Source organism: Paramormyrops kingsleyae, chromosome 9 (genome assembly GCF_048594095.1).
Source record: "Paramormyrops kingsleyae isolate MSU_618 chromosome 9, PKINGS_0.4, whole genome shotgun sequence".
Classification (NCBI taxonomy): domain Eukaryota; kingdom Metazoa; phylum Chordata; class Actinopteri; order Osteoglossiformes; family Mormyridae; genus Paramormyrops; species Paramormyrops kingsleyae.
The window spans coordinates 25,150,436-25,167,111 of record NC_132805.1 but is presented as its reverse complement, the minus strand read 5'-3'; the positions used below and the strand labels follow the sequence as shown (position 1 = coordinate 25,167,111).

Genomic DNA, 16,676 nt, shown 5'->3' with positions numbered 1-16,676 from the left:
TCAGTTGTAAATTGAAAGTTTCACCAGGACAGAAGAGCAGCGCTAGTGAAGGTAGTGCTTCCTGGACGGGCACCCTGTGCCTACAAGTGTCTCCATGTCCAACGCCTCGGTGTTCAGTGTATCTCCAGACATTTAACCTGATGTGACGCAACACGGGAAATGTAGACGCTGCTCTAGCGAAGGACTTATGTTAGCAGTTATAAATTACATGCAGCTGTCATTTTAACGTTTCCTCATCGTTAAGTCGGAATTCCGCTGCGCCGCAGATTAAGCACAGGCAGCTTTGTTCAAAGAGCCGCAAGGAAGCGGAGCCGTTAAGTGTTAACAGGGACTTTTTTTTCCATGAAACGCCACTCAACAGGGCCTGACCTACACAACCCGCTTCCCAGCTGCGTGAGGGTCAGCAGAATGGGAACCCATTGCTCTAAATCTTGTCACCCCCTACCCCCCAGCCCCTTTCGACGTCAGAGAGCAAGTGAGTGTTTTAATGGTTTTGGGGGGGCGGAGAAAAAATAATAGTGACACAGAGAAGAAAAGCCATTGAGCAATGAAATGACGTCTTTCACTCTCCCTTTCTCACAGTCAGTAATCAGTACTAGCCTGTCTTTTTGTTCCCGTTCCAGGGTGTATCCTGTATGATCCAGCAGACCTCCATTACCAACCGGAGCCCAGTGCTCCCAGAAGCTCCCCGAAATGGTCACCTGACCCTCGGCCCTTCTCATCGCTAGCATGACTGACGTCTTTATTTCCCTGTATGACAGCATCAGGCCTGGCTCTGATTCTGGGGCATGTTTTCATTTGGTGACACGTGGAGAGTTTTACATGACAGCATGCAACTGAAACTAGGCTTATGAGGCATATTTTATCAGGAAGCTGCATGAATATCGGGATGTTTATAAATGAGTGTCTGTCCAACATTCCCCCCCCCAGCCCCTCCTCACGTTCCTCGCTCTGTCCTGACCTCCCTTTCCAGCTCATCCTGCATCTCTGAGTGAGGAAATCTTTCAATGAAGACGCTGAAGCAACAGGTCAGAGTCGAGGAGGGGTGAAGGGGGGGGGGGGGGGGGTTGGGGGACAGCCAAGCGAGTAACAAGGAACTTTTTACTGTGCAAACACTTTCCATTTATGCCTCCCTCACTCTTTGCTGCTAACGTGCTGCACTGCTGAGTTCAGCCCCTCTCCGTACACTACAACTTTCTCTCTCCCTCTCCCTACGTCTTGCCCGCTCCCTGTCTCTCTCCTCTTCTCAGCCGCTCTAAACATTCTTTCCTCCCTTGTCACTGTATGTTTCCTGTCTGCATCCCTCTCTCCATCCCTTCTTTCCTCCCCCTGGTATAGGAGCTCTAGGCGAAGTATCCGGTGCCCGCAGGCGGCTTGACGCCGTACAGCTGCCGCACTTGCTCAACCACGCAAACAAACCAAATGTCAGCTGGCTCCTTCAGTTTTATCAGCGGGCCTGTGCAGGACATCACCCGGGACGCTTTGTGGATGACAGCCGTGGGCGGGGAAGTGTTGGGGGGGGGGGGGCTATTTTTAGCACATTCCTCCTCTTGCCAAAATGCTACCCCGGGAGGTATTCCTGAGCATTCCCCCGCTTTCTATGCTTCGGGTGTCGTGCCCACTGAGCCTCTCACAGACTGTCTGGCAGCCCCTTTCACTTTTCCCCCACCCGGTTAGCCGGGGAGGAAGCGTGCTGACCCTCACACACACGCACACGCACGTGGGCCCCTGTGTAAAGAATATGAGAGGGCTCCGCGGACAAAGAGGGAAGGAATGTAGTGACGTCCTCGTCTGCCCCACTGACTAACTGCACAAATGTGACAAAATGCGAGGCTGCATCGCCTCAATGGCTTTCCCGACGAGCAATTTCCCGGTGCCGTTTTAAATCATGTGACCTCTGTCATTTATATTGCCTGATTCCTGTTGTGTTAGCTAAACACACGAGGGCATCTCTGGGGGGCTTTAGCCACCCTAAAATGCTCTTTAGCCCCTCCAAACAAATGTACATTCATTAGTTTAACAGTATGTTCTCGTTTATTTTCATTAAAATCAGGCCCTGAGACATTCCTGGCTAAACAGATATCCTTAATAACATTTAATGTTGGTCAGGTAACATTTTCCATATCGATAGATTGGACGGATAGATGTTCGTAAGCTGAGATTTGGTGTGATATGATGCAGGCTTCAGTGTTCTTTATATTCCTGTAAAAGAGGCCAAAATGGTTGACCTTGCATGTTGTAGCCTAATATTACACCGTCTTATCAATGAATGACAGTGCCAGCAGGGTCACAGACTCTACTCTTGAAGGCCTGGGTGTTTACTAGTCTTTATCCAACCCCCCCAAATGTTGCGTCCCAACCAATTTCTTATCTGTACAGGGTCACTATGAACCTGGAGCTTATCCCACACAGGGGAATACCCCCTTGGCCTTTGGGAACCCCCAGTTAGCTTAACTGCATGTCTTTGGACAGTGGGAAGAGATCAGAGTACATGGGGAGACAATGAGAAGGGCACACACAGAGCAGGGACAGAATTTGAACCCAGAACCCTGCAGTACTGAGGGGACAGTGCTGACCACTGACTGTTTGGCATAGCAGTTTACTTTCTCCACTCTTTGCATCTCTGTGATTTCATCAAAAAGGGGTGAGCTGAGAACGGACTTGGTTGTCACGGGCTACAGTCCTCGCAATAAGAAGGCTAAATGCAGGAAAATGTTTGGTACGTAGCATATAGGAGTTTCAGCTGTGGACTGTTTGCACTCATACACCAAACACTCACTTTCCCAAAACCGCTTTATGCTTAGTAGCTTTGCGTGACCCAGAGAGTCTCCCAGCAGAGCCTGGACAGAAGGCAGGACCACACCCTGGACCAGACGTCAGGCCATCTCAGGAACCACACCCAGCCAAGGGCAATTTGGAGACACCAGACAGCATGGCCTTAGATCGTGGGAAGCCAGAATATCCCAAGGAAAACCCAAGGCGGAACATGAGTAAAGCAGCAGAAAGTCGGAGACGGGGCCAGATATGAAGCCAGGACAATGAAGCCGACACAGCTGACCACAGCAATGCAAACTGTGTATCTCAAAAGTAATATTTTTTATCCTATGTTTCTGTTTTCTTCCTCCTTCAGACAAACATGATGATGTTAAGTCAGCCCTTTGCTGTGTTAAGTCTCTGTGCCGGTATGTATAGGCAGTAATTATCTGCAGTACTTCATTACTGTACTGTGTTAAATCAGTATAGTTCTACGCTCTCTGTATGTATTGTGATGTGACGGTCCATGGGGAATCCCCCATGCATCAGCAGGGGGCAATCAGCACTATTCAGGGCGATAGTAACCCCGACTTTCCACTGGACTTAGCAATGCATGGTTTTCCTGTAGGCTGGAGCAGAAAGACTACAGGAGGGGGAGATGTTAAAAAGGACCACAGGAGACTAAATAATTGGGCTGGATGTCGTCATCCTTATGATAGGAAGGATAGACAGGAAGGACCTGAGTCTGTCTTTTTGAGGGTAGAGGAGCTTTCCCCCAGTTACTAACCACCACCCCAATGTCACCTTTACTCCCCAAACCAGCCTCACTCACCGAAGGATATTACCCAGCACTCTCGTGTTTAACTGTTTACTGCAGTGTATGCAGTGCTTCCTTAACTCTTAGTGATGCAGCACTTTTCACTGAGGCCAGAGATAATGTTCCATATGCCCCCCATTAACACCCCCTCAAATGCTTCTGTCCCTTTCTTTGCACGGCAGGAATGCAATGAATGCGGGGAATGAACGAGTCAGAGATAGACGGAATTTCCCTGGAGAACAACAAAACAGGCACACAAAGCGGGGGGAGGGGGGCATTGGATTTGGAGAGGTGGAGCTTGGAGGGTGAGCAAGAGGACAGGAAGGTGACCCAAAGAGGTAGGAATTGGGGAATAGAGGAAATACACAATATATAGGAAAAGATCAAAAACAAGCCACAGTCTCTTGAAACTTTCAGCACAGATCCTCTGCTGTGTTGTTAAGAAATTAAGCTTTTAAAGTGTCAGAAGCCTGGTCAGAGATCAGATTACTGTCTCCTGTGGAAGTCCCCTGTATCCCTTCATTACATCACATTTTATGTCACCCTAAACTTGCCTTCCAATATTGTAGAAGTCTTTCAAAAGGGGCGCAATATTCTTCAACTGAAGACATCCATACCAATTTCTGCAATGGGTATCGCATTGCTTCAGTACTCAAGAATTGTGAGATTTTATGCCTGGGCTCCCTCCCCTTACCACCATGTGTGTGGTGTGTGCATGCGGTGTGTGTGTGTGTGTGTGCATGGCCCCTTGTCTTTGCGTGGGTTTTCTTTGGGTCGTCTGGGCTTCCTGGGATAAGCTCCAGATTACTGCAGTCCTAATAGGATAAGTGGATATTGAAAACGGACGAATTTCTGTGGGCAGGAATTTGGTGGTTGAAAACATGAAGTAGGTATAATGCTCTCGTGGGTTTGAAGGCATAGTCCTTCCTGAGAGTAATCATGACCTCATTCTACTGGTTTCCAGTTGACTCAGGCAATTATCCTAAAAGCTTTTTTTCAATTTTTTAGATTTCATTTTATTCAGTTTGTTTATTATTGTCATAGATAGCACTGAAGTACGTTGTTCCTACATTCTTAAAAGCATTAGTGAGACAACCGCTCAATGAGCCGGAAGTCAGCCCGGGAATTCAGACGTCTCCTTGCCAGCTCCGGCTAGTCGTGAAGACAATCCTTTTGGTTCCCAAGAAAAGACGCACAATTTCTTAGAACATTTCGAAGCATGTTTGCATTTGCTTTTTGGGAAACACATGATAAAATTCCTGTCAATGCCTGTCATGGTTTTCTTATTTATTTTTTTTTACAGAACTTTGCCTTTCATAAAATGAAAGTGAGGTTTAATTCTTACTAGCGATGATTATTATTAACTACTGTAGCTTGTTTTGGTGGTTATGTTTATATAGAAGCCTTTTTTTTTTAAATGGAGACCACAGCTGTACATTTCTTTCTCTCTGTCTGTTTCAAGTGAGAAGGTGAGCCAACGGCTCTATTTCCTCGACTAAGAAGCACCCGTTTTGCCTGCGGGACGTATATGATGACGACCTATGGATGTTGCCGAAGGACTACAAAACAAGAGACATACTGGCAGTAGTAGATGGCGAACATGCATGCTAGGTGACACAGCTGTGGTAATGGGGTCCTGGCTAATCTGTCCTGCTCGCAAAATATCTGACCAGTAATACTTAAGGCATTCCAAAAACGAATGTGGGGGAAAATAATTTGTTTAGTGTGAATTAGCTTGTAGATATTACTTTTTTTTTCTATTAATACCAATTAAATGACCTTTGACCTGGCAGGGGAAGCCCCTCAAAGGAAAAGCCCAAAGGCATTTAAACGACATGAAAGCAAGGCTACATAACATAAACAGACCCATCAGATTACAGCCAAAAATAAAGAGTGGTATTGTGCAGCCTCGCGGCACTGCACTGCTGTTTCAGTGTGGGGTCCACTCAGTCAACACGATGACGCAAAATGGAACAAGCTTCCAACAGAGGCTAGGCCTGTCGGAACAAGGCACCTCCCCGCTACTCCTGAGTGCGGGCGAAAAAAAAAAGGCAGAGGCATTTTAGGAGGACCACCAAACTCAGCATAGTTACTGAGCCCTCCAAACACGGCGGGTGTAGACAGGAAATGACCTCCCCCCACCCCCCAGGGAAGGGTGGGGGGGCATGGAAGTTTGCTGCACTAACCCCTGCTAACAGTAGCAAGCCTCAGACTGGCACAGATGACATCACGGGGCCCTTTCATAAATAATGTCTTCACTACGTAATCCCGTGGATGGGGAGAAAGTGAAGCATCCTAGAGAAGGACGTTGTTTGTTGACTTGATCTCTCTTCTAACTGGCCGAGGCATGGCGGGACGCAGCCCAGCATTAACCCCCCCCCCCATGCGACCAGGATTATCCTCAAATAAACCTGATAGCTGGAAGCTCGTGACTGCTCACATCTCCCTGAAGTTGGATGTGAGACACTTCCTGGCTCAGTGATGTCAGCTGTGACACGCACGGACAGAAGGCCGGCCAGCCACCAAGAACTTGGGGCCGCTTCCTGGGGACACCTCCCCATTTGTGCCCCACGTGTATCCGGTACAGTAATCTGCCATCCCGCTTCATTCTCTCTCTCTGTTTCCCTCCCTCTCTCCCTCTTGCCATTTCTTAACCTTCTGAGTCAGCTGTTTTTGTAGGAAACTCGTTCCCTTTGAAGACGGGAAGAATCTTTCATTACTTTAAACATGGAGAAGAAACAAGGGAAAAAGAGAACAATTGCCACCTATTGTTTTTTTTCTCTGCGCAAAACTTCCCTTCTCTGACCCCAGCTTTTGGACTTCCCCCTGTAATGATGGCGCAGTCCTAATTACAGAGAGGCCCCACAACAGGTGTGGCAATGTGCACCTGGAGAGAGACAGCAGTAGGGAGGGCAAGAGGAAGCAGCTCCCTGACGGGATGCTGTCCGGTACTCGGACTTGTCCTAAGCACCACTGCCATCCTGCTTGGCCGCCTGTATTTCTTGCTGTTTCATATTCATTAGACTGCCACCCTTATCCAAAAAAAAAAAAAAAAAACAGCTGGAAAGTATCACATGACTTGTGATAAATTACAATTACTGGAAAGGTCAAAGGATTTTTAATAGAACTCACTCAAGAAACTTTCCAAACATCACTTTCTGATTAATGTTTCTAAACATCCTATCTACTTAAGGTATTAAGAACATCAGAGATGATAATTGTGTGCTATTATGGAAATTTTCGAATAGGCTAACACCAATTCTCCCAAATTGCATGCATCTCTTTTGAGTTCGGTGGTGGTCGTGAGTGGGCGGAAGTCTGAGGTGGTTTGAGGAGCTCGTGATGATGATGTAATTGATTCTCACAAGACCGTGTGCCTTTGCTGTAAAGGAGGCTCACAAGAGATTGACCGGAAGAGAGGGAAACTTCTGGAATTCAGCCAAAAACACAAGGAAAAAACATAGTCAAAAGCCAGACCTTAGCTTGACGTCAGAGTTTTGGAAATTACGGTAGCCTCAGATAAACAAGGTTTCTAAAGTATAAACACTGTTTGTGTCTGCTTTATTTGTCAATCCTCTTGGACAATAAATCATAGCAGGAGAAACCTGCACACAAACTTTACCAATACATAAAGGCACTGATAATACTGTTTGTCAGGGGAAAAAAAGGTCATTATATCGTTTGAATGTATTGTATACAAAGCAAGGCAGAATATTTATGCTGTGAAAAGTTAAATAAAGAAAGAAATTATTATTTCACATCAAACCTTCCAACACATTTTATCAGCTAGAATATGGGTGCTTAAAAGATACAGCTTATAAATTTTTGGGGAAAAATATGTTTTGATGAGTTCATGGTTAAAAAAATGTATAGTTTTCTTCTGGATTTGACCCTTCTTAGACCATGACTTGCTAAAGTGTTATGTCTGCACCATCTAGTGGACTATTATGAAAACAGTAGTCTTTTTCAGTTTGTTTTTTGAAGCTACTGGTGATCATAAGGATACTTGGGCAATATATTTCTCGCATGGATGGTCTGCATAATGCCTGTTTCGGTTCTTGTGTTCCTGTGCTTACACATCCTACACCACAAACACAATCTGTATGCATTTTATTTCAGTATATAGCACAGATTATATATTCTTGATGGGGTATATTTATTTTATGAAAGTATATCATGATGCAAAAATTAATTACAGAAAAATATATTGCTGACAGAATTTTAAACACCAGTGTCTATATTACTGTATTGCTTCAATCTGCATGTCAGTTTAGCTGGCTTAGCTAGTTTCTGGCTTAATATTCCTCAATATTGTTAATTAGGATTTGGTAACAGAGAATTAATATACTTTTTACAGATAAAAATGTTAAAACTTCCTGTATATAATTTATTGGCATTAACACATTTTCTGGAGCCTCAAACACTTATTTTTGCATCTACATGTTGATATCAGTAACAGTACCAACCACAAAACTGATTTTGCAATTTGTCTTTTCCAGTTCCATAATTACTTAAATGGGTGACATTCCCCAGACTGTGAATTCATTGTTTCAAAGCCTCGTCCTCTGATTGGCTGGCAGCTCGTCCTGGTCGAGCCCCCACAGGAAACTGCGCAGTCGTGTTATTTCCTGTTGCAGCTCAGGGCTTGGAATTGGCTGCGTGAGGTCAAGCCGGGGGGTCTCGTTTGGCAAAATGAGCGGAGGGTGATCCAAGAAGCTTTCAAAAATATCTGAATGTTTCAGGATAAGAGAATGGGATGAGAGTGAATTAAAAATGCAAGATGTGCCTTGTAAACAATAAAACAAACAGGAGCCCTTACCTCCACCAAGTTCTGTTCCAGGGGGTGGGGTCCAGGAGGAAGGTGGGGCTCGAGCAGGTCCTAACTTATAATGTGTCAGCAAATGATGAAGTTGAGCTGGACTTAGTAAAGCATGGTCTTCCTGTAGGCTGGACCAGGAAGACTACAGGAGGGAGAGATGTTAAAAATGACCACGGGAGACTAAATAATTGGGCTGGACGTCATCCTATTTATGATAGGAAGGATAGAAAGGAATAGGGATTGATGGCAGAAATGGCCCCAGTATGTATGTTTTTAAGGACGTCCATTCATCATATTTAGGTAAGGGCTTTACTCCAGTCCCCCCCCGAGAATGTGGGCTAGGTAGACATGTGCTTACCTGGATGAGTCGGGTCTTTGGAATGCACAGGAAGTTAACTGTGACTGAAAGCTTCTTCAGAAACTCTGAAGCAATGTCTCCGAGTCCTACGCCCTGAAGCCAGTCTAAAACCAGGTCCAGGTTTGTGCGGATCTGAACTGCCCGCGACCAAGAGAACAGGCCATCTGTGAAAGAGGATAAAACACTTTATGTCTTATTCGTCCTGCACAGGCATGAAACATCGATTACCCATGGGAATAATTTAGGACATCCTCTTCATTGACCCCAAAAATGTCACAAATAATATAACTTGACCCTGACCTTCTGCGGGCAGTTTGGGAGCAAAACTCTGACTTGTCCCGCACCTCCAAACAGCAACATGTGTTAAACCAGAATTGAAATGTTTTTAAATGGTAAATGGACTGCAATGATATAGCGCTTTTGTACTCCTATGAGTACTCAAAGCGCTTTACAATACATGCCTCACATTCACCCATCCACACACACATTCATACACCGGTGGCGAAGGCTGCCATGCAAGGTGAGAGCTTCTCGAGTTTTATGGGCATATTGATGTAAGCACAGTTTCCATTGGCTGTTTAGTTTTCTCTCACCTCTCTCCAGCAGAGTGTTGAGCAGGGAGGTGTTGGTGAAGAAAAAGAGGTAGCCGAACGTCTGGGATGTCAGGGGAGGCGAGAGGCTTGCGTCCCGGGAGAGCATCAGAGAGCGTCGATAAACCTCCACCAAGCCAGCGACAGTTGGAGGAAGTGTGGATACATCGTCCTCTGGCTCTCCTCCACTCCCCCCCCTCGCACTTTGCGCCTTCGTCCCCTCCTTGCTTTTGTCTTTCTCCTCGCTGGAAAAAGGATTGGTGTCGAGGAGTGCCGGAAGGAAGGAGTAGAGGGTCTGGTAAGAAAAGAGAGAAACTGACATAAGATGTTGAGCACCGAGTCCTCAAGCTTTCGCGTTCTCACAGCATTCACACCCTGGGTCAATGAGATGTCGTTAGCCATATGGAGAGCAGCCTCTGTAGGTCTATGCGTGCCCACTCACTTTAGTCAGGTGGTACACACACTGCTGGAAGGTATGCATGATGACATCATCAAGCAGAGCCAGGGCCTCTGAGCAGGTGTCCATGTCAGCTGATATGATGGGATCACCTGGAGCTGAGACGCATGAAAATGACAATATGCCCTGTCAGAACTGAACCCTACTACGTTTGATATTTAGTCTCAATGTTCAAGAAATGTCCTCTAGCACTACGTTTAAATTGGCTGGAGTGAGGACACAATGAGGATCTGAGAAGCAGAATAGTGTCTGCCCATGCTGAAGGGTGCAATCAGGATATGATTACTCCGCCAACCATGGGATTTGAACCCACAAGCTTTTTGGCATGGGCACAGAACCATAAGCCACTGAGCTACACAACAGCCTGTATTAGGGTTAGTGTTTTACAGAGGCTGAAGATGTTACAAAGAATTTCAATATTTTTCTTTGACCTGTACAGATTGAAGTAGAGATACGGTACATGTTTAAAGTGTGTAACTCAAAAGGGAATATAAAAAAATAACAAAGCAAGTTTTCTCCTTCTCACCCTCAAATTCCCATTCTTTCTCCATTGCCTCAACTTTGACCTGGAAGAAGTTTAGAAGCTCTGTGGCATTGGACATCCAGAACATCAAAGGTCGAAGGTCAGAAGACACCTTCTCTATACTTTCTATGGTTGCTTCAACTCCTTGATCTGTGGAACTGGATGTAGATTCACAATTTAGAAGGACACCATAACTCTACCTGCCTTAGTGTTAAAATATAATAAAAATTTTCATTAAAAATAATTTTTGAATAATTTAAAATCTATTTTGTTTTCCCTTGTATTGCATTACAGCTTGCATGTGTAATCAACTGAACTGCATCAGTTACTATAGACAATACACTAATAAAATATAGGAAAGAGAAAGTCACCATCAAGCATAAAAATGTGAGGATTATGGCAATAAATTGTCACTCTGCAGTCAATTAATTAACATAACAAAAAAAAAACATGCGTCTGTGCTACAAAATACAGGAGTATATAGAAGATAATTCTATTAGCAAATTGCAAATGTGAGACCATACTTCTGTGTTGGATGCTGATCTCCAAATTCTTTAACTTTATCCTGAAAAAAAGGTCAGAGATATTAGTTGATTCTCCATAATAGAGACCAAAAATTCAAGATTGTCAAGTGATTTATGAATTCCTCAATTCATGTAACAAATGAGTGCCTTCATTTAATTTATTACATTTGATTGTAATCTGCAGTTAATCCGGACTTGTCTTAGACCTATTTTAATTGGGATCTTGTTCGTATAAGTGCTTAAATACCACAATGTACATTTATACGGTTAAAACTGTGTCTGGCAGACCCACCCAGACAATCCCCTTGATCTGATTGGCCGCTTTCAGCATAAGTTGTGGAATCAGGGCAGGATCCAAGTCCTTGGAAGCATAATCAATCATCACTGACAGGAGATATGCGGGTGCGAGGGCTCCGCCCCCTGAGTCGGGTAAACAGTTCTTGGAGATGATTTCCTGCAGAAAGGTGGGAGAAGGTCGTATTTTTTTACACGCAGAAAAACTGGCAAATGAATAAAAAGCTGGCGGCGTGCAACACGTTGCTGCCTGCTTCAGCCCGAGGGACAAAGAGTAAATTAAACAACTTTGCCGAATTCATATTTTTTCTGCAGGATTCTCACGTCTTTTATTTTGTAATCTGGTTAGGCTGCTTGATACTTGATACACTCCAGCTTGATGCTGTAGTCTACAGTAGTGCACAGGGCAGAGGTCACTTGGGACAGTGCTATATTCTGGGTCTGCTTGACTTCAAACGCCGCTATGACCTGCAAAATGATTTGGCTGGTTCTCTGCGATTCTGATCCTGTTTCATCTTGTTTTCTTAATTCCCACCGTCTAGCATTTTTTGGAACCAGGACACACAGATTCTCTTACAACTTGAAAGCTGTCAATACATAGAGGAATTCAGTGATCTGCCTAAGGTTTTTCCCCATTATTCTGTAATCCAGTTAAACAATTAAGCAAAGTGAATCGTAGAAAAATCCCACAGTTTATCACTGTGTGCAGATCTTAACCCTCCACTGACCTGTAAGAGGGTATCGGCATATCTGGGGTCGAACTTCAGTACAGCGTCCGTGGAGCTCAGGTACTGGCGGAGAGCTTCCTGTCTGTCCACCAGGCCTGCTGGGCAGCAGAGGGGGGGGCCCTCAGACTGCCAATGCCGGGGGAAGGCAAGTGGAGGGGCTGGGACCACACGCGGGTCGCGGTACAGGAAAAGGAAATGGCCACCCAATCCAAGCAAGTCTCCCGGCTTCAGCTCGGCCTCCCGGTATAGAGTGACCCCATTGTGAGTGACCATCGCGCCCCTATATGGGCGAACGAGAGCTGAAAGACAGGAGGAAGGCAGGCTGACGTTTGCTTCTGCACTCACTCTTCGGCAGATGTTGTGACTTCTCCTCCACTCCAGGAGGACATGGTGACCTTTTGGCACGGCTACCTTGCTTTGGAGAGTGGCCTGGGACAGCTGAATCTCGCCTGACCAGCAGGTGGCGGGGCAGTAGGTCCGGGCCAGACAGAAAGGTGTCCACTTTCAGGAGCCTTGAACCCTTCTTCTCCAGCTCTCTCTCCTTCTCTCTTTCCCGGGGTGCTGGTTTCCGGCCAAATACATGCATGTGGCCAGACATGATATACAGCACAAAGTCCTGAACAAATGAAAGAAAGAATCCATTACGGTCTGAAAGACGAGGCTATGATACAATCTTAACTTACACAGAATGCATTGCTGCCACCCGTGTTATTCTGCAGCAAATCAACACTGAAGTCTGTGTGAGGTCATTTTATATCAGGGTATGATGTAAACTTGTGAGTGTTTTTACGCCTTGTCTTTTCATGCATCATCCATCGCGCTATTGTGATGCTGCAGAGCTATTCTGAACAAGATTATCTCAACTGAACTATCTTGGTTGGAAACATTTCCTCTAGGTGATGAAAACGATGGCATGCAATGATAAGCGAGATGCAGGCATGACATAATGTGCTTAAGTTAAAACAGAAATATTTAATGCAAGTCTAGCCTTGCTCTGGTCATAGCCCTGCAGCAACAGGAAGTAAGGGCAGTCTGTTGGTGGAAGAATCAGGCTCTGTGACATCACTTCCAGGTCACAGGATGTAGTGTTCTTTTCTTCCTCTGTTTCCTGGGCTTGTCTGCTCCCTTCACTCCCAGCCTACAACACAACATAACAGCAGCATAAGTGTAATACCCCACTCTGCTACGCACACCTTCTCCTTTCCATTATCTTCTATTTCTATTTTCCACACCTCCCCAGAGTCTGTCGCTATCATGCTCATAATATTCTTCCTGTCGTGAATGCCACCACCGCCACCGGCAGCACCGCCTGCTTGCCGGGGGTCCTTGCTGGCATGGTTTCCATGGCGACGCCTCAGGCTCAGGTTCATGTCACTGATGCTCCTCCTCAGCTCCGTGTTTCTCCCCCGGTGTCCACGCTCACTCTGCTCGGCCTCCCCACCTGATGCCATGCGGCTCCGCCTCCATCGCACCCCTGTGAGGAGGACATGGGATTGGACCCATGAGTTGTGCTAATGGGAACTGGCATTACGAACAAGGGGGTTCCCATGGGATTCCAATCACTATTCCTTGTGCATCTTGGGAATACCCCTACCTCCACAGCTATCTCCTTCTCTCTCCCGTTCCCTCACTTTCTCCATTTCTTCCCTCTCGTAGTCCTCCTTCTTCTGGATCTCGAACCGACGCTCAAATCCGTCCTTCGGCCTCCACATATCGATCAGAAGCAAGGGACACTCCCAGGGGGCCACGCCCCTCCTGCATTCTGTCTGCCAATGGACGGCCCCGTCTGGCTGCTGGATGGGTTTCCCGATGACATCACACAGAAGGAAATCTTCAGGGCTGTGTTTAGAGGTTGCTGAGAGGAAATGGAAGGAGGATGGGTGAGGACGCCAACGTGACAAAAGACCAACTCTGATCCCTCTCAGAAACATGAAGTACAGATTACCCATTGCCGCGTGATAACAAGAGGAACCACACAATCTATGTGTCAGTTGCAGAAGTGGCACCGTACAGGGGGGAGGAATGTTAGCTCCATTCAAACAAGATATGTGGAGCATAATTGGATTGGTCTGGGTTGGGTGCCCAATACGATATGCAGTCATGGGCAGGGGTGCCAGAGGGGGATGGATATCCTGATAGATTCAGGGGGCCAAACACTTTACAGGGGCCCTTCAGTATGTAAAATTGTATAATATAAGGGAGGCAGAGGGCCCCAAGGTAACATTTTATCAGGGGCCCAGAATGGCCCTCTAGATGCAGTGCATATACACTCCTAACCATGTACCCCTTATCCCAAGATGAAAAGGAGACATCCTCTTAACAAGATGGTGTTATGCTGACCTCCATCCTCTGTGTCTCCCTCCTTTTCCCGCTCAGTGTAGCGTGTGATGACCTGTGCAATCAGCTGCCTGGCTGTAGAGTGGACATGGGCCAGAAGACTTCTGTAATTGGCTCCGCTGGAAAGGGCATCCCCGTACAACTTGATGAGTCCTGGTGCTGAGGACGGCGCTGGGGGTAGGTAGTGGTGAGAGGACGGTGCGGCTGAGTGTGCCCACAGCTCCCTCTCCCTGTCCCCGACCGCTCGGTCCCGGTCGCTGTTGGACCGCCCTCTCAGGAAAAGGTGGGACAGACGTTTAGCACGAGATTGAGGTTGTGCTGGCCGAGGGCGGAGAAAGGCTGGAGTCGGTGAGGGTGAGGGCGGGGCCAGGGAGGGGGTGGAGGCAGACAGGGAGGAGGCATTTGGAGCAGACATGGCCTCATGGATGGAGACAGCATCTGAGCTGGTGGTGGATCTAGGAAAAGATCAATTTGACAAAATACATCAAAACAGACATGAGTGGATCATGCTGTCAGCAAAAACACTTTGATTTAAATAAAAACCAAAGAATGATGGGCTGATATAAAACTAATACCAGTCATTTAGAAATAGGGAAAAGTCTGTAAACCAAACAAAAGTATGTTATCACCACAAATCAGATTGAAGGAGACAGTAACAGAGGAAAGGGGCATTTACACTGACTTGACAGAGACTGCGCTGGGCCACCTGGCCCCCAGTTTTGCAAAGTGTTTGCGTGGTGAGTTGATCCACAAGCCGACAGGGAAATGGAGTTTTCTGAAGAGGGGGCTGCTTGACTCCTCCATCTGAGAGAGTCAAGGAGAGCAGAGTCACGTAGGCTCAGCCGTTATCAGGAGAACCCTGTCTGTAACGTGCGAAACAGAATCGCTTTCTTATACAATGACCTGCTTCTGAAGCTTTTTCATATTATCAAACTCTTCTTGCAGGAGACCCGCCCTGGTGAGCCAGGAGGGATTTAGCATCTTTGACATCTGATGCCTCTGAGAAGCTAGACGTTTACACATTGATCAGTAATAAGGCTCTCTTTTCCTAACAGAAACACTCAAACACATACACACACACAGTCACACACGCACACACAACATTTTTTCAGCCAAAGGATACATCTTCACATCCCAACAGATAAATTACAAAGGCAAACCGCAAGCCTTCAAAAAGTCTTCCTCTGCTTATTGCCCTGATGTGAAATCGCTCAGTCAACTATCTATCTGATGATTACCAACTGAAATAGGGTATATCTCATATACACATTTGCATGTCTTTTTTTCATCAATTTTCAAAAATAATTCTATTTTATATGTTGTGCTTGGCTCAGCTCAAGCCTTTTGGGATTCACTGTGCTTTAATCATCAAATACAAGTTGTCAGGGAGTGACAAAATGGACGCCAAATGTAACAAGTAGAGAAGATTCTTTAGGTTCTAGGCTGCCAGACAGTTACATCTGTACTAGACTGGTAAGTTCTTTTCATTTTTATTATATTTCAGTAGTCATAAGTATTTTATTTCATGGTATTAATACTGATATCTGGTTCCAGATAGAAATTGCACAACTCTCGAAAGTAATTGCAGTGGGAAAAAATGTTTTAGCATTTCAAGAAGATTGCCCTAGGGCCAAAATATGAACCTTAATCAGTAAGTGGATAATTAGCGATTACCAAATATAAGTTACACTAACAGTCCATCAACAGCTGTCAGTTCTCTACAGGATAACAGATGACATGTGAAATTAGAGCTTTAATATTTCAGCTTACCTATGAAGATGTATTACGCTCCACCACTCAGGGATGGCGTTGATATGGGTGATCAGTGCCAACTCCTAAAACGTGTTCTCCCGGCGCGTCTAGCAATCGTTTTTGTCTTTGCCAAAAAGGACAATTTATTCCGAAATCTTAGCTTTTCTTTCCATCTTCAAAAGGGACTGCCCTGTGACACCCACCCTCACTCCTTCCCTTATGCCTTCCGTTCTGAGCCCATATATACCTTTTTAATAGGAGATTTTGTTGTTTTTTTTTGTTTGCCTTTTCATCTGTGGGTTTCTGCCGTCTGACTCTGGCTTACTCTCACGCTCCCTTTCTCTCCCTCTTCGTCTATAGATAGAGAATTGGGCCCATTGTTCTAAGTGACAGAATTTCCTTCCTTTTAGCTGGACAACACCTATATCCTGAGAGAGGGAGAGGGAAGTGCGGGGAGGTGTAGAGCAGGACCACTGACTGACTAGACCTGCTAGCCATTCACACAAGCCTTGGAATCCAAACTTCAGAAGGACCCAATTCAGTACAGCGTATACAGATGGACTGTGGGGAATTAAAGGATTAAATGCAGGCAGTTAAGTGGTGGAGGCAGTAGTGGGGGGGCTAGGGAAGACATTTGCTAATGCTCCCCGATTTTAATTGAAACTAACAGGGGAAAGAGAAGGGGAACACAATGCTAAGGTTGGTGACCAGCCGGCCTGTCCA

The 16,676-nt window shown here is 45.8% G+C and overlaps 1 protein-coding gene and 1 long non-coding RNA gene across 3 annotated transcripts; one reads left to right on the top strand and one right to left on the bottom strand.

The window, feature by feature from the left end:
• Positions 1-978: 978 nt before the first annotated feature.
• LOC111845785 (uncharacterized) lies at positions 979-3,113 on the top strand. The gene is made up of 3 exons (XR_002838727.1): positions 979-1,028; positions 2,643-2,719; positions 2,805-3,113. It is a non-coding gene; the product is annotated as an uncharacterized lncRNA (long non-coding RNA).
• A 4,552-nt stretch (positions 3,114-7,665) lies between these two features.
• Positions 7,666-16,329, bottom strand: rasip1 (Ras interacting protein 1). 2 transcript variants are annotated; one of them, XM_023815462.2, is made up of 16 exons: positions 15,972-16,329; positions 14,884-15,064; positions 14,205-14,656; positions 13,459-13,719; positions 13,097-13,338; positions 12,853-13,002; positions 12,276-12,480; positions 11,865-12,163; positions 11,135-11,296; positions 10,843-10,883; positions 10,322-10,476; positions 9,781-9,893; positions 9,342-9,633; positions 8,749-8,912; positions 8,391-8,532; positions 7,666-8,300 (listed from the first exon to the last, which is right to left on the bottom strand). In XM_023815462.2, exons 2-16 carry the CDS (start codon positions 15,003-15,005, stop codon positions 8,122-8,124), a joined length of 2,979 nt encoding a protein of 992 aa, XP_023671230.1. In that variant the 5' UTR covers positions 15,006-15,064; positions 15,972-16,329; the 3' UTR covers positions 7,666-8,121. The 2 variants fall into 2 exon arrangements, with proteins under 2 accessions (XP_023671230.1, XP_023671228.1); XM_023815460.2 differs by having other exon boundaries at positions 14,884-15,005; positions 15,972-16,328.
• Positions 16,330-16,676: the final 347 nt, after the last annotated feature.